Genomic DNA, 17,211 nt, shown 5'->3' with positions numbered 1-17,211 from the left:
TAATGATTGACCGGATTGGGATAATTAACCTCCCTCTCCAACTATTTGTCATGCGTGTTTCTAGACATTATGTAGACCTAGAAATTTTTCCGTGTTTCTTACCTTTTCTTGCTTTGCCTCTTCTGTTCTTCCCACCACACGCACGCACGCGACATCACATAGCGACACCGCCTGCGAACGTAACCTAGTCACTAGTTCAAGCATGTCTTCTGCCATCGCCCCTGCCCCTGCCGCAGCCGCGGCCTCATCCGCTCCCACCATCAAGCTGCTCATCGATGCGAAGGCCAAGCACGTGCTTTACGCGGAGGCCAGCAAGGACGCCGTCGATTTCCTCTTCGGCATCCTCGTGACACCAGTCGGCACCGTCGCCAAGCTGCTTAGGGCCGCCAGCAATGGTGCTGGTGCCGCCAACATCTATGCCAGCGCCGAAGGGATGAATCCCGCGTACATGTAGAGCAGCGGCGTGCGGAACGCGCTCCTCAACTCGCACCGGTACACGCTCCTGCAGTGCCCTGCCATCCGAGGCCTCCCTTCGAGGGCGACCACGGCACCCCCGGCACCCCCGGCACCCTCGACGTCCGTGCCACGGAGCATGCTGTTGGAAATATGAGCAATTTACCAAATGATTTTATTAACAGAAATACTAGATGAAGCATGACTAATATAGTAGAGATAAAATAAGTCATGCATTCTGACAGAGAGAAGGTAAATAGCTTCTGCATATATGAACCGTAGCCTATCATATCTAAACCAGACAGTATAGCAAGTAGCATATATGAAGTAGAACCTATCATGTGTAGGACAAGGACTAGAACAAGGAACTGCGGCAGAACCTTTAACAGGAAAGACAAGAACACGTACGGGACAGCAGCAGCAGAAGCGCTGGACTTGGGGTCGGTGTCCTCGCCTGCCATGTCGTCGAGGAGGTCGTGGACGTCGGAGAAGTAGTCGTCGGCGACCGGATCGTCCGTGATGAAGCAGCCAGTAGTCGCGCTGAGCACTCCCCAAAAACCTTATCACCCTTCTCCCGTACAGGACTCAAAAGGTGCGGTTTCGGAGGCCTACTGTCCCGACCTGCGGTGCACGCCGCAAGACGGGATGGGGAAGAACGTAGCAGCAGCGCAGTGCTCAGGAACTTGTGGCGAGAGGAGGAAGAGATTCTGGTGCATCTCTTTGAGAGGAGCGACCTCCCTTTTATAGGCGCAAGAGAAGGAGGCGAGAGGCTGCGCCGGGAGCTGAAGGGAACGCAGGAGATGAAACGAACAGACAGCGGCCGAAGGGTGCAGCGTTCGTATTCAATATCCACTACAGCAAAAACTTTCCAGCTCCCGAGTGACCTTTCGTATACCCGTAGTGCGTGGCAAAAATTTAGATATTGGCTCGGCTCATTCCCGCGGCGCGGCGCGTCGTGACGAGGCGTGGGGTGGCGAGGCAGGCGGCGGAGGAGGAGCGCGCGTGGATATCCCTCTTGTTCTCATGCTCGTACAAATGGAGAAAGAACCTCCCTTATAAGGAGGTCCAACTCCCACTAAACTAGCAATGTGAGACTAAACTTTAGTAGTATCCCTTGCCTTGAAAAATGGGCTAAGTGGGCCTCTAGGATTTATTAGGAATTTCTGAAATAGTTATTGGGCTGTCCAAAATAGACTAAATTCCAGCAATCCCCCACCAGATCCCAGAGGCACACGGAAATTTGCCTTTGGTTCCAAAACACTGTTTTATATACCGGTACTGAAGTGTAGACTGTTAAGTTGAACTTCCACCTAGAACTCTAAGCTACACTAGTAAGAAACTTGAACAGTGGACTGGGCCTTGAACTGCAAGTTTTCTGCGAATCTAGCTTCACATAAAGCCTTGACCGATATGTGGCTACCGTGGATCTTCCCCGCGGGTGGAGCTTATGCATCATACTCGGTGACCTTTCATGAGTTTACTAGAGAGAACCCTACTCTCATAGATTGCGACGTTTGACAGTCAGACTCATATAGGTGTGTTCTTCAAAAGATGTTCTGCAGGATAACATCTCTGCTTAAATAAGCCACTTAGAACACATTAAGATATACATCAACCTGCCATACAGATTAGGAGAGTATTGCATCTTCATGGAGTGGTATTATAAATAGTAAGGATACTCTCCTCTCAGTTGACCAACAGCCTGTCTTCCACATCTAATTCACGGGATCTCCGATCACAAAGAATAGGTTACCACTATGAACAACTCATATTGTGGGTCTCATACCCATCTCCCTCGATGCATTATCTATCACATTACGTGATAAACCCTTAGTAAAAGGATCTGCCAGATTTTTAGACGTTTGGATATAATCCAACGCAATAACTTCGGAGTTTTTCATTTTCCTGACAGACTTTAACCTTCTCTAAACGTGTCTTGATGACTTCATGTTATCCTTTGAACTGCTCACTTTAGTGATCACAGTTTGATTGTCGCAGTTCATAAGGACATCCGGTACAGGTTTCTCAACAACCGGCAAGTCATTCAAGAGCCGGCGAAGCCAATCTGCTTAAACCGTAGCTGTATCTAGTGCTGTGAGTTCTGCTTCCATTGTTGACCTCATTAAGATGGTCTGCTTGCAAGACTTCCAAGAAACAGCACCACCTCCATGAGTGAATACATAACCTCTCGTGGCCTTTATCTCATCAGCATCTGAGATCCAGTTTGAGTCACTATACCCTTCAAGCACCTTTGGATGCCCGGTGTAGTGAATTCCATAATTTGCAGTGCCTTTCAAATAACGCAAAACTCTTTCTAGAGCTTTCCAATGCACATCTCCTGGTTTTGAAATAAACCGACTCAGTTTGCTAACAGCAAAAGAGATGTCAGGTCTTGTAGCACTGGCTAAGTACATAAGCGAGCCAATAATCTAAGAATACTTCAATTGGTCTCTAGCAATTCTTTGATTCTTTCAAAGCAACACACTAGCATCATATGGTGTTGGAGAGGGCTTGCAGTCACTATAGCCAAAGCGACTCAAGATCTTTTCCACATAGTGAGATTGAAGCAATGTAATCCCACCATCATCGTCTCTCAACAACTTGATGTTCAGAATGACATCAGCCACTCCTAAATCCTTCATCTCAAAACAACGAGATAGGAAATCCTTGACCTCCTTAATAACATTCAGATTGGTTCCGAAAATCAGTATGTCATCAACATACAAGCACAGGATAACTCCCTCGCCCCCACCATGGCGATAGTACACACATTTGTCAGCTTCGTTCACAACAAAGCCTGCAGCTGTTAAAGTTCTTTCAAACTTCTCATGCCACTGTTTAGGTGCTTGCTTAAGTCCGTACAAAGACTTCAGCAACTTGCACACTTTCCCTTCCTGACCATCTAGTACAAACCCATCTGGTTGTTCCATATAAATTTCCTCGTCCAACTCTCCATTTAGGAAAGCAGTCTTAACATCCATTTGATGAACGAGAAGACCATGCGAGGCAGCTAGTGAAAGTAGAACTCGAATAGTGGTCAGTCGAGCCACAGGTGAGTAAGTATCAAAGAAGTCTTCACCTTCCTTTTGGGTATAACCCTTAGCCACGAGCCGAGCCTTGTACTTTTCAATAGTACCATCAGGCCTAAGCTTCTTCTTGAATACCCATTTGCATCCTATAGGTTTGCACCCATAAGGACGATCAGTTATCTCCCAAGTTTCATTTGCCAAGATGGAATCCATCTCGCTACGAACCGCTTCCTTCCAGTAGTCAGCATCTTCAGATGCATAGGCCTCTGAAATAGAACTGGGAGTGTCATCTATGAGGTACACAAGAAAATCATCACCAAAGGACTTTGCAGTCCTCTGTCTCTTGCTCCTAATAGGAACTTCATTGTTCTCCTCCATAGGACTTTCAAAGTGTTCCATCGAAATTGTAGGTTCGGTAATTGTAACTGGTTCCTGATTCGATGAACTAGGCATCTCCTGATTAGATGAGGTAGCCATATCCTTCATGGAAAAGATATCTTCAAAGAAAGTCGCATCGTTCGACTCCATGATCGTACCGACATGCATGTCAGGTACCTCAGATTTTACAACCAAGAATCTATAGCCAATGCTATGAAAAGCATATCCCAGGAAAACACAATCCACAGTCTTTGGTCCAAGTTTCCGCTTCTTTGGAATTGGAACGTTGACTTTTGCCAAACAACCCCATGTTCGCAGATAAGAGAGTTTTAACCTTTTCTTCTCTCATTCCTCGAATGGAGTTATCTCTTTGTTCTTTGTGGGAACTCGGTTTAGGACATGACATGCAGTCAATATTGTCTCCCCCCACCATGCCTTGGAGAGACCCGAAGTGTCTAACATGGCGTTAACCAAATCTGTTAGAGTACGGTTCTTTCTTTCGGCCACCCCATTTGACTGAGGTGAATAGGGAGGCGTCCTCTCATGGATTATACCATGTTCCGCACAAAAAGCATCAAATTCATTGGAAAAATACTCTCCACCACGGTCGGACCTAAGCCTCTTGATTTTTTGATCAAGTTGGTTTTCCACTTCGACTTTATAGATCTTGAAAAAGTTCAAAGCCTCATCCTTAGACTTCAGCAGATACACACGGCAGTATCTAGTGGAGTCATCAATTAACGTCATGAAATATTTCTTTCCACCTTTTGTCAACACACCATTCATTTCACATAGATCTGAATGTATGAGCTCTAGTGGTGTAAGATTTCTTATTTCCGCGGTCGTGTGAGACTTACGAGGTTGCTTAGCTTGCACACACACTTGACACTTAGATCCCTTGACGGTGGTGAAACTAGGGATTAAGTTCAACTTCGCTAGTCGCGACATGCAACCAAAGTTAACATGACAAAGACGTGAATGCCACACATTGGATTCACTATTGTTGCAAATATGATTAACAACTTTATTGCAAACGTCTGATAAGGATAAACGAAACAAGCCTCCTGACTCATAGCCTTTACCAACAAAGGTTCCATACTTGGATATTACAAATTTATTCGACTCAAAGATAAGCTTGTAGCCATCTCTACACAGAAGAGATTCGCTAACAAGATTTTTATTGACGGAGGGGACATAATGCACGTTCTTCAGCCGCACGATCTTCCCCGAAGTAAACTTCGGATCGACCGTGCCAACACCACGAACAGAAGCACTTGAACCGTTGCCCATCAGCATGGTTGAAGTCCCTGCGGTCTGATAAGACGAAAACATGGAAATATCACCGCATACATGCACATTAGCACCCGTGTCAATCAACCAGTCAGGAGAATGACATACTGAAAGAATAGTGGGAAATATACCATACCCAGCATCCTTCATGCCAGTGTCTCCAATGACAACATTAGCGGTCTTGCCGCCTTTCCCAGGATGACGCTTGTCAAAGAGATTAGGGCAACTAGTGTTGGAGAACGTTGCAGAAAAACAAAAATTTTCCTACGGTTTCACCAAGATCCATCTAGGAGTTCATCTAGCAACGAGTGATTAGATGCATCTACGTACCTTGTAGATGGCGAGCGGAAGCGTTCAAAGAACGGGGATGATGTAGTCGAACACGACGTGATTCAAATCACCGATGATCAAGCACCGAACGGACGGTGCCTCCGTGTTCAACACACGTACGGAACGGATGACGTCTCCTCCTTTCTTGATCCAGCAAGGGGGAAGGAGAGGTTAATGAAGATCCAGCAGCACGACGGTGTGGTGGTGGATGCAGGGCGTCACAGTAGCAGGGCTTCGCCTATACTGCGAGAGAGAGACGTAACGGGGAGAGAGGAAGCACCAAAGGCTGAGGTATGAAATCCCTCCTCTCCCCCACTATATATAGGAGGGCCAAGGGGGGTGGTGCGCAGCCTAGGAGATCTGATCTCCTAGGTGCGGCGGCCAGGGGAGGGTTTCCCTCCCCCCCAAGGCACCTCGGGGTGCCTTCCACCACTTGGACTCCTCCGTGGTGGAAACCCTAGGCGCATGGGCCTAGTAGGGCTGGTGCCCTTGGCCCATGAAGGCCAAGGCGCACCCCCTACAGCCCATGTGGCCCCCCGGGACAGGTGGCCCCACCCGGTGGGCCCCCGGGACCCCTCCGGTGGTCCCGGTACAATACCGATAACCCCGAAACTTGTCCCGATGGCCGAAACAGCACTTCCTATATATAATTCTTTACTTCCGGACCATTCCGGAACTCCTCGTGACGTCCGGGATCTCATCCGGGACTCCGAACAACATTCGGGTTACTGCATATTCATATCTTCATAACCCTAGCGTCACCGAACCTTAAGTGTGTAGACCCTACGGGTTCGGGAGACAAGCAGACATGACTGAGACGACTCTCCGGTCAATAACCAACAGCGGGATCTGGATACCCATGATGGCTCCCACATGCTCCACGATGATCTCATCGGATGAACCACGATGTCGAGGATTAATCAACCCCGTATACAATTCCCTTTGTCAATCGGTATGTTACTTGCCCAAGACTCGATCGTCGGTATCCCAATACCTTGTTCAATCTCGTTACCGGCAAGTCACTTTACTCGTACCGTAATGCATGATCCCGTGATCAACCACTTGGTCACCTTGAGCTCATAATGATGATGCATTACCGAGTGGGCCCAGTGATACCTCTCCGTTATCCAGAGTGACAAATCCTAGTCTCGATCCGTGTCAACCCAACAGACACTTTCGGAGATACCTGTAATGCACCTTTATAGTCACCCAGTTACGTTGTGACGTTTGATACACCCAAAGCACTCCTACGGTATCCGGGAGTTACACGATCTCATGGTCAAAGGAAAAGATACTTGACATTGGAAAAGCTCTAGCAAACGAACTACATGATCTTTGTACTATGCTTAGGATTGGGTCTTGTCCATCACATCATTCTCCTAATGATGTGATCCCGTTATCAATGACATCCAATGTCCATAGCCAGGAAATCATGACTATCTGTTGATCAACGAGCTAGTCAACTAGAGGCTTACTAGGGACATATTATGGTCTATGTATTCACACGTGTATTACGATTTCCGGATAATACAGTTATAGCATGAATAAAGACAATTATCATGAACAAAGAAATATAATAATAATGCTTTTATTATTGCCTCTAGGGTATATTTCCAACAGTCTCCCACTTGCACTAGAGTCAATAATCTAGTTACATTGTGATGAATCGAACACCCATGGAATTCTGGTGTTGATCATGTTTTGCCCTAGGGAGAGGTTTAGTCAACGGATCTGCTATATTCAGGTCCGTATGTACTTTACAAATCTCTATGTCTCCATCTTGAACATTTTCACGAATGGAGTTGAAGCGACGCTTGATGTGCCTTGTCTTCTTGTGAAACCTGGGCTCCTTGGCAAGTGCAATAGCTCCAGTGTTGTCACAAAAGAGTTTGATTGGCCCCGACGCATTGGGTATGACTCCTAGGTCGGTGATGAACTCCTTCACCCATATAGCTTCATGTGCTGCCTCCGAGGCTGCCATGTACTCCGCTTCACATGTAGATCCCGCCACGACGCTCTGTTTGTAGCTGCACCAGCTCACTGCTCCACCATTCAACATATACACGTATCCGGTTTGTGACTTAGAGTCATCCAGATCTGTGTCGAAGCTAGCGTCGACGTAACCCTTTACGACGAGCTCTTCGTCACCTCCATAAACGAGAAACATTTCCTTAGTCCTTTTCAGGTACTTCAGGATATTTTTGACCGCTGTCCAGTGTTCCTTGCCGGGATTACTTTGGTACCTTCCTACCAAACTTACGGCAAGGTTTACATCAGGTCTGGTACCATGGCATACATAATAGAACCTATGGCTGAGGCATAGGGGATGACACTCATCTCTTCTATCTCTTCTGCCATGGTCGGACATTGAGCTGAGCTCAATTTCATACCTTGCAAAACAGGCAAGAACCCTTTCTTGAACTGATCCATTTTGAACTTCTTCAAAATCTTATCAAGGTATGTGCTTTGTGAAAGACCTATGAGGCGTCTTGATCTATCTCTGTAGATCTTGATGCCTAATATATAAGCAGCTTCTCCAAGGTCCTTCATTGAAAAACTTTTATTCAAGTAGGCCTTGATGCTGTCCAAGAGTTCTATATCATTTCCCATCAAAAGTATGTCATCTACATATAGTATGAGAAATGCTACAGAGCTCCCACTCACTTTCTTGTAAACGCAGGCTTCTCCATAAGTCTGTGTAAACCCAAACGCTTTGATCATCTCATCAAAGCGAATGTTCCAACTCCGAGATGCTTGCACCAGCCCATAAATCGAGCGTTGGAGCTTGCACACCTTGTTAGCATTCTTAGGATCGACAAAACCTTCCGGCTGCATCATATACAACTCTTCCTTAAGGAAACCATTAAGGAATGTCGTTTTGACGTCCATTTGCCATATTTCATAATCATAGAATGCGGCAATCGCTAACATGATTCGGACGGACTTCAGCTTCGCTACCGGTGAGAAAGTCTCATCGTAGTCAACCCCTTGAACTTGTCGATAACCCTTAGCGACAAGCCTAGCTTTATAGATGGTCACATTACCATCCGCGTCTGTCTTCTTCTTAAAGATCCATTTATTTCCTATGGCTCGCCGTTCAACGGGCAAGTCAGTCAAAGTCCATACTTCGTTTTCATACATGGATCCTATCTCGGATTTCATGGCTTCTAGCCATTTGTCGGAATCCGGGCCCGCCATCGCTTCTTCATAGTTCGAAGGTTCACTGTTGTCTAACAACATGATTTCCAAGACAGGGTTGCCGTACCACTCTGGTGCGGAACGTGTCCTTGTGGACCTTCGAATTTCAGTAGGAGCTTGATCAGAAGTATCTTGATCATCATCATTAACTTCCTCTCTAGTCAGTGCAGGTACCTCAGGAACATTTTCTTGAGTTGCGCCATTTACCGGTTCAAGAGGCAATACTTCATCAAGTTCTACTCTCCTCCCACTTACTTCTTTCGAGAGAAACTCTTTCTCTAGAAAGAATCCATTCCTGGCAACAAAGATCTTGCCTTCGGATCTGAGGTAGAAGGTATACCCATAAGTTTCTTTAGGGTATCCTATGAAGACGCATTTTTCCGACTTGGGTTCGAGCTTTTCAGGTTGAAGTTTCTTGACATAAGCATCGCATCCCCAAACTTTTAGAAACGACAGCTTAGGTTTCTTCCCAAACCATAATTCATACGGTGTCGTCTCAACGGATTTCGACGGAGCCCTATTTAAAGTGAATGCGGCAGTCTCTAAAGCATAGCCCCAAAAAGATAACGGTAAATCGGTAAGAGACATCATAGATCACACCATATCTAATAGAGTGCGATTACGACGTTCGGACACACCATTACGCTGAGGTGTTCCAGGCGGCGTTAGTTGTGAAACTATTCCACATTTTCTTAAGTGTGTGCCAAATTCGTGACTCAAGTATTCTCCTCCACGATCTGATCGTAGAAACTTGATTTTCCTGTCACGATGATTCTCAACTTCACACTGAAATTCCTTGAACTTTTCAAAGGTCTCAGACTTGTGTTTCATTAAGTAGACATACCCATATCTACTTAAGTCATCAGTGAGGGTGAGAACATAACGATAGCCACCGCGAGCCTCAACACTCATTGGACCGCACACATCAGTATGTATGGTTTCCAATAAGTTGGTTGCTCGCTCCATTTTTCCTGAGAACGGAGTCTTGGTCATTTTACCCATGAGGCATGGTTCGCACGTGTCAAATGATTCATAATCAAGAGACTCTAAAAGTCCATCTGCATGGAGCTTCTTCATGCGTTTGACACCTATGTGACCAAGGCAGCAGTGCCACAAGTATGTGGGACTATCATTATCAACTTTACATCTTTTGGTATTCACACTATGAATATGTGTAGTAATACGCTCGAGATTCATTAAGAATAAACCATTGACTATCGGAGCATGACCATAAAACATATCTCTCATATAAATAGAACAACCATTATTCTCGGATTTAAATGAGTAGCCATCTCGTATTAAACGAGATCCTGATACAATGTTCATGCTCAGACATGGCACTAAATAACAATTATTGAGGTTTATAACTAATCCCGTAGGTAAATGTAGAGGTAGCGTGCCGACGGCGATCACATCGACCTTGGAACCATTCCCGACGCGCATCGTCACCTCGTCCTTCTCCAGTTTCCGTTTATTCCGCAGCTCCTGTGGTGAGTTACAGATATGAGTAACGGCACCGGTATCAAATACCCAGGAGTTACTACGAGTACTGGTAAGGTACACATCAATCACATGTATATCAAATATACCTTTGGTGTTGCCGGCCTTCTTATCCGCTAAGTATTTGGGGCAGTTCCGCTTCCAGTGACCCTTCCCTTTGCAATAAAAGCACTCTGTCTCAGGCTTGGGTCCATTCTTTGACTTCTTCCCGACAGCTTGCTTGCCGGGCACAGCAACTTCCTTGCCGTCCTTCTTGAAGTTCTTTTTACCCTTGCCCTTCTTGAACTTAGTGGTTTTATTCATCATCAACACTTGATGTTCCTTCTTGACTTCTACCTCTGCTGATTTCAGCATAGCAAATACTTCAGGAATGGTCTTTACCATCCCCTGCATATTGAAGTTCATCACAAAGCTCTTGTAGCTTGGTGGAAGCGACTGGAGGATTCTGTCAATGACCGCGTCATCCGGGAGATTAACTCTCAGCTGAGTCAAGCGGTTATGTAACCCAGACATAGTGAGTATGTGCTCACTGACAGAACTATTTTCATCCATCTTACAGCTGAAGAACTTATCGGAGACTTCATATCTCTCGATCCGGGCATGAGCTTGAAAAACCATTTTCAGCTCTTCGAACATCTCATATGCTCCATGTCTCTCAAAACGCTTTTGGAGCCCCGGCTCTAAGCTGTAAAGCATGCCGCACTGAACGAGGGAGTAGTCATCAGAACGTGTCTGCCAAGCGTTCATAGCATCTTGGTTCTGTGGGACGGGTGGATCACCTAGCGGTGCTTGTAGGACATAATCTTTCTTGGCAGCTATGAGGATGATCCTCAGGTTCCGGACCCAGTCCGTATAGTTGCTGCCATCGTCTTTCAGCTTGGTTTTCTCTAGGAACGCGTTGAAATTGAATACAACGTTGGCCATTTGATCTACAAGACATATTGTAAAGATTTTAGACTAAGTTCATGATAATCAAGTTCATCTAATCAAATTATTAATGAACTCCCACTCAGATTAGACATCCCTCTAGTCATCTAAGTGTTACACGATCCAAGTCAACTAATCCGTGTCCGATTAACACGTGAGACGGACTAGTCATCGTTGGTGAACATCTCCATGTTGATCGTATCTTCCATACGACTCGTGTTCGACCTTTCGGTCTCTATGTTCCGAGGCCATGTCTTCACATGCTTAGGCTCGTCAAGTTAACCCTAAGTGTTTTTGCATGTGTAAAACTTCTTACACCCGTTGTATGTGAACGAAAGGATCTATCACACCCGATTAACACATGGTGCTTCGAAGCGACGAACTGTAGCAACGGTGCACAGTTAGGGGAGAACACTTCTTGAAATTGTTGTAAGGGATCATCTTATTTACTACCGTCGTTTTAAGTAAACAAGATGCAAAACATGATAAACATCACATGTAATCAAATAATAACAGTGACATGATATGGCCAATATCACATAGCTCCTTTGATCTCCATCTTGGGGCTCCATGATCATCCTTGTAGATCGTCATACTCATCGACATGTAAGTCGTGATTCCTTGTACAAGAACATGATCAATCTCATACATCACATATATCATTCATCACATCCTTTTGGCCATATCACATCACATAGCATACCCTACAAAAACAAGTTAGACGTCCTCTAATTGTTGTTTGCATGTTTTACGTGGCTGCTATGGGTTTCTAGCAAGAACGTTTCTTACCTACGCAATGACCACAACGTGATATGCCAATTGCTATTTACCCTTCATAAGGACCCTTTTCATCGAATCTGATCCGACTAAAGTAGGAGAGACAGACACCCGCTAGCCACCTTATGCAACTAGTGCATGTCAGTCGGTGGAACCTGTCTCACGTAAGAGTACGTGTAAGGTCGGTCCGGGCCGCTTCATCCCACGATGCCGCCGAATCAAGATAAGACTAGTAACGGCAAGCATATTGAACAAAATCAACGCCCACAACTACTTTGTGTTCTACTCGTGCAAGAGAACTACGCATAGACCTAGCTCATGATGCCACTGTTGGAGAACGTTGCAGAAAAACAAAAATTTTCCTACGGTTTCACCAAGATCCATCTAGGAGTTCATCTAGCAACGACTGATTAGATGCATCTACGTACCTTGTAGATGGCGAGCGGAAGCGTTCAAAGAACGGGGATGATGTAGTCGAACACGACGTGATTCAAATCACCGATGATCAAGCACCGAACGGACGGTGCCTCCGCGTTCAACACACGTACGGAACGGATGACGTCTCCTCCTTTCTTGATCCAGCAAGGGGACAGGAGAGGTTAATGAAGATCCAGCAGCACGACGGTGTGGTGGTGGATGCAGGGCGTCACAGTAGCAGGGCTTCGCCTATACTACGAGAGAGAGACGTAACGGGGAGAGAGGAAGCACCAAAGGCTGAGGTATGAAATCCCTCCTCTCCCCCACTATATATAGGAGGGCCAAGGGGGGGTGGTGCGCAGCCTAGGAGATCTGATCTCCTAGGTGCGGCGGCCAGGGGAGGGTTTCCCTCCCCCCCAAGGCACCTCGGGGTGCCTTCCACCACTTGGACTCCTCCGTGGTGGAAACCCTAGGCGCATGGGCCTAGTAGGGCTGGTGCCCTTGGCCCATGAAGGCCAAGGCGCACCCCCTACAGCCCATGTGGCCCCCCGGGACAGGTGGCCCCACCCGGTGGGCCCCCGGGACCCCTCCGGTGGTCCCGGTACAATACCGATAACCCCGAAACTTGTCCCGATGGCCGAAACAACACTTCCTATATATATTTCTTTACTTCCGGACCATTCCGAAACTCCTCGTGACGTCCGGGATCTCATCCGGGACTCCGAACAACATTCGGGTTACTGCATATTCATATCTTCATAACCCTAGCGTCACCGAACCTTAAGTGTGTAGACCCTACGGGTTCGGGAGACAAGCAGACATGACCGAGACGACTCTCCGGTCAATAACCAACAGCGGGATCTGGATACCCATGATGGCTCCCACATGCTCCACGATGATCTCATCGGATGAACCACGATGTCGAGGATTAATCAACCCCGTATACAATTCCCTTTGTCAATCGGTATGTTACTTGCCCAAGACTCGATCGTCGGTATCCCAATACCTTGTTCAATCTCGTTACCGGCAAGTCACTTTACTCGTACCGTAATGCATGATCCCGTGATCAACCACTTGGTCACCTTGAGCTCATAATGATGATGCATTACCGAGTGGGCCCAGTGATACCTCTCCGTTATCCAGAGTGACAAATCCCAGTCTCGATCCGTGTCAACCCAACAGACACTTTCGGAGATACCTGTAATGCACCTTTATAGTCACCCAGTTACGTTGTGACGTTTGATACACCCAAAGCACTCCTACGGTATCCGGGAGTTACACGGTCTCATGGTCAAAGGAAAAGATACTTGACATTGGAAAAGCTCTAGCAAACGAACTACACGATCTTTGTACTATGCTTAGGATTGGGTCTTGTCCATCACATCATTCTCCTAATGATGTGATCCCGTTATCAATGACATCCAATGTCCATAGCCAGGAAATCATGACTATCTGTTGATCAACGAGCTAGTCAACTAGAGGCTTACTAGGGACATATTATGGTCTATGTATTCACACGTGTATTACGATTTCTGGATAATACAGTTATAGCATGAATAAAGACAATTATCATGAACAAAGAAATATAATAATAATGCTTTTATTATTGCCTCTAGGGCATATTTCCAACAACTAGGAGCCCAATGATCAGGATCCCCACACACATGACAAGCACCTTTCTTCTTGCCATTCTTCTTCTTAAAGTTCGTGTGTTGCACAGCCTTGTTCTTCCCATCAAACTTTGCTTTACCATCAAACTTGCCCTTGTTCTTGAACTTGTGGGGCTGGAAGTTCTGCTTCTGTACCACATTGGCACTAGATCCTCCCTCAATACCTCGAGCACGTGTGTCCTTTGCTCTCGCCTTTTCTTCCACATCAAGAGTGCCAATGAGATCCGGGACGGAAAACTCCTGCCTCTTATGCTTCAGCAAGGTAGCAAATTTCCTCCATGAAGGAGGAAGCTTAGTGATGATACCTCCGGCAACAAATTTGTCCGGTAGCATACAACTGAATTGCTCAAATTCTCTAGCAAATGACTGTACCTCATGAGCTTGCTCAACCATGGAGCGCTCTTCAGTCATCCTGTAATCATAGAATTGCTCCATGATGTACAGCTCAGTGCCAGCATCCGAGACCCCAAACTTGGCCTCGAGTGCATCCCACATATCTTTTCCATTATCAATTGATGCATAAGCATCAACTATGTTCTCACCAAGAACACTCAAGAGAGCAGTCTTAAACAGAGTATCCATTTTCTGAAAAGCTTGTGCCTGTTGAGCATCAAGCTCTCCTTCAGGTTTGCCGAGAGTGGCGTCATAGCAACTCATGGTTTGAAACCATAAGACTGCTCTCACGCGCCACCTCTTATAGTGGATACCCTCAAACATAGAAGGTCTCATGGAAGCAGCAAAACCACTTGGTGTAAATTACCTATAATAAGGTTTTTGGATTGTTGGAAATATGAGCAATTTACCAAATGATTTTATTAACAGAAATACTAGATAAAGCATGACTAATATAGTAGAGATAAAATAAGTCATGCGTTCTGACAGAGAGAAGGTAAATAGCTTCTGCATATATGAACCGTAGCCTATCATATCTAAACCAGACAGTATAGCAAGTAGCATATATGAAGTAGAACCTATCATGTGTAGGACAAGGACTAGAACAAGGAACTGCGGCAGAACCTTTAACAGGAAAGACAAGAACACGTATGGGACAGCAGCAGCAGAAGCACTGGACTTGGGGTCGGTGTCCTCGCCTGCCATGTCGTCGAGGAGGTCGTGGACGTCGGGGAAGAAGTCTTCGGCGGGGAAGTAGTCGTCGGCGACCGGATCGTCCGTGATGAAGCAGCCAGTAGTCGCGCTGAGCGCTTCCCAAAAACCTTATCACCCTTCTCCCGTACAGGACTCAAAAGGTGCGGTTTCGGAGGCCTACTGTCCCGACCTGCGGTGCACGCCGCAAGACGGGATGGGGAAGAACGTAGCAGCAGCGCAGTGCTCAACCCGAACAGACAGCAGCCGAAGGGTGCATCGTTCATATTCAACCCGTAGTGCGTGGCAAAAATTTAGGTATCGGCCTGGCTCATTCCCGCGGCGCGTCAAAGACGTGGCGAGGCGGGTGGCGGAGGAGGAGCGCGCGTGGATATCCCTCTTGTTCTCATGCTCGTACAAGTGGGGAAAGAACCTCCCTTATAAGGAGGTCCAACTCCCACTAAACTAGCAATGTGGGACTAAATTTTAGTAGTATCCCTTACCTTGCACAAATGGGCTAAATGGGCCTCTAGAATTTATTAGGAATTTCTGAAATAGTTATTAGGCTGCCTAAAATAGACTAAATTCCATCACTTGCCACTGTCATCTGTGTCGTATCGACCCCAATACCCGGCTGTCGCTGCGCCTGCGTTCCCGACGACAGTTTCACGCGGCTGCCATAGCTGCGGCTCCGTCGTGGCCGGCGGGTTCGTGCAAGGCTTGGTTACGTACACCGTCATGCACGACCTCACCATCACACCCATGTCCAACGTCTCCGTCATGGCGCTGCTCAGCAAGCTCAACGGGGAAGAGAAGGGCCTCGTACTCGAGGAGAAGTCTGTCAAGATCGGTCAACAAGAGGTGCGTGATGTCGATGCACACTTTGTTTTTGTTAATAATATCGATCCGCTCAACTAATTTGCTTGCAGGGATTGGATATTCTCAAGGCTTCCCTACAGTCCAGCACCGTCCTCACCGATGTGTTCATGTCCAACAATAGTGGCGTTGCCTCCCTGTCCAAGAGTAAAAGGGCTCGTACATCCGGTGGCCAAATCAGTGTTGTTCAGGAGAAAACTGATAAAACCCTGGACTATTTTTTATGAATTAGTAGGATGTCGTGTATGTTGCCTCCGCTCCTCAAGTTTCTTTCCACATGCAAACATAATGCATCTCAAAGTTCATGTGTACTCCAAAAACACTACTCCAAACAAGACACCAATCGTTTGGATTTTGGAGTAACCAATATGTTTAGAAAATATGAAGAGTCAAAGATACGGTAGTTTGCATCGAAGCCTTGGCTCATCTGCATCCAATGGAGAATTCAAAATAAATAGCAAAAATAAAAAAAACATCTAAAAATTATTAGCACCGAAGATGCTCAGGTGTGCAAGGAGCATAAAATTTTTCGTGGTGTTTGGCCACTCGAGGAGCTATATGTAAACAAATAAAATCAGGTCCCAACAATGTTCTTTTTCAATGGTTTTTTCACAACCAAATTTCATTTTTTACAACGACCTTCTCGAATGTCCAAACACCATGGACTTTTGCACGCACATCACGCATTGATTCGAGCATCTTCGATGCCAAAAAGAACTAGATTTTTTAGAATTGTTTTACTGTTTTATTTGAATTTATTGTTCACGTCCAGGTGCATCCGGATCGCCGCACTTGTTCAGATACATAACTCACTATTTATAAAAATTATCTATGGAAAGGAATAGGAACTAATCTCCAAACCTCATCCAATAGGCTGAAGCCCCAAAAAACGTCATGGCACACTTCTGAACCCCTCTGACCTCGCCTGCGCGTCCAATTCAACCGCCTGCTCTGCTCCAGGTAACACCTGTCGCTCACTGAGAGCAAGTTCGAGTAGTAGTTGTAGCTTTGGCACTCTGAATCCCCTTAAGCTTGCCTGCAGCGTCTAATTCAACCGCATGTTCTGCTCCATGTAACACCTGACATGGGTTATGGCATGTACAATGATGGTATCTTAGGAGTGTCAGGTAAGATAAATAATGAGATGGAGGAAAGAGAACTCATAAAAGAAGGCTTGTCTTCTCTTATTTAAGATAAGACAAGAGATGATCTCTTAGTATAATATGTCTCATCATATTTTTAGAAATTGCTAGTTAGGGTATGTACAATGGTTGATAAGATAA

At 46.0% G+C, this 17,211-nt stretch overlaps 1 protein-coding gene across 1 annotated transcript; it reads left to right on the top strand.

Moving 5' to 3' along the window:
- Positions 1-202: 202 nt before the first annotated feature.
- On the top strand, positions 203-16,155 carry LOC147978362 (uncharacterized). Its single transcript, XM_087514723.1, has 5 exons — positions 203-401; positions 509-597; positions 3,477-3,505; positions 15,736-15,913; positions 15,982-16,155. The coding sequence occupies exons 1-5, from the start codon at positions 203-205 to the stop codon at positions 16,153-16,155; spliced, it is 669 nt and encodes a 222-aa protein (XP_087370849.1).
- The last annotated feature ends 1,056 nt before the right edge of the window (positions 16,156-17,211 follow it).

Source organism: Triticum urartu, chromosome 3A (genome assembly GCF_056163025.1).
Source record: "Triticum urartu cultivar PI428250 chromosome 3A, HENAU_Tu73, whole genome shotgun sequence".
NCBI lineage: Eukaryota > Viridiplantae > Streptophyta > Magnoliopsida > Poales > Poaceae > Triticum > Triticum urartu.
Note: the sequence above shows the minus strand (reverse complement) of the source record. Positions and strands in the feature narration are given on the sequence as shown.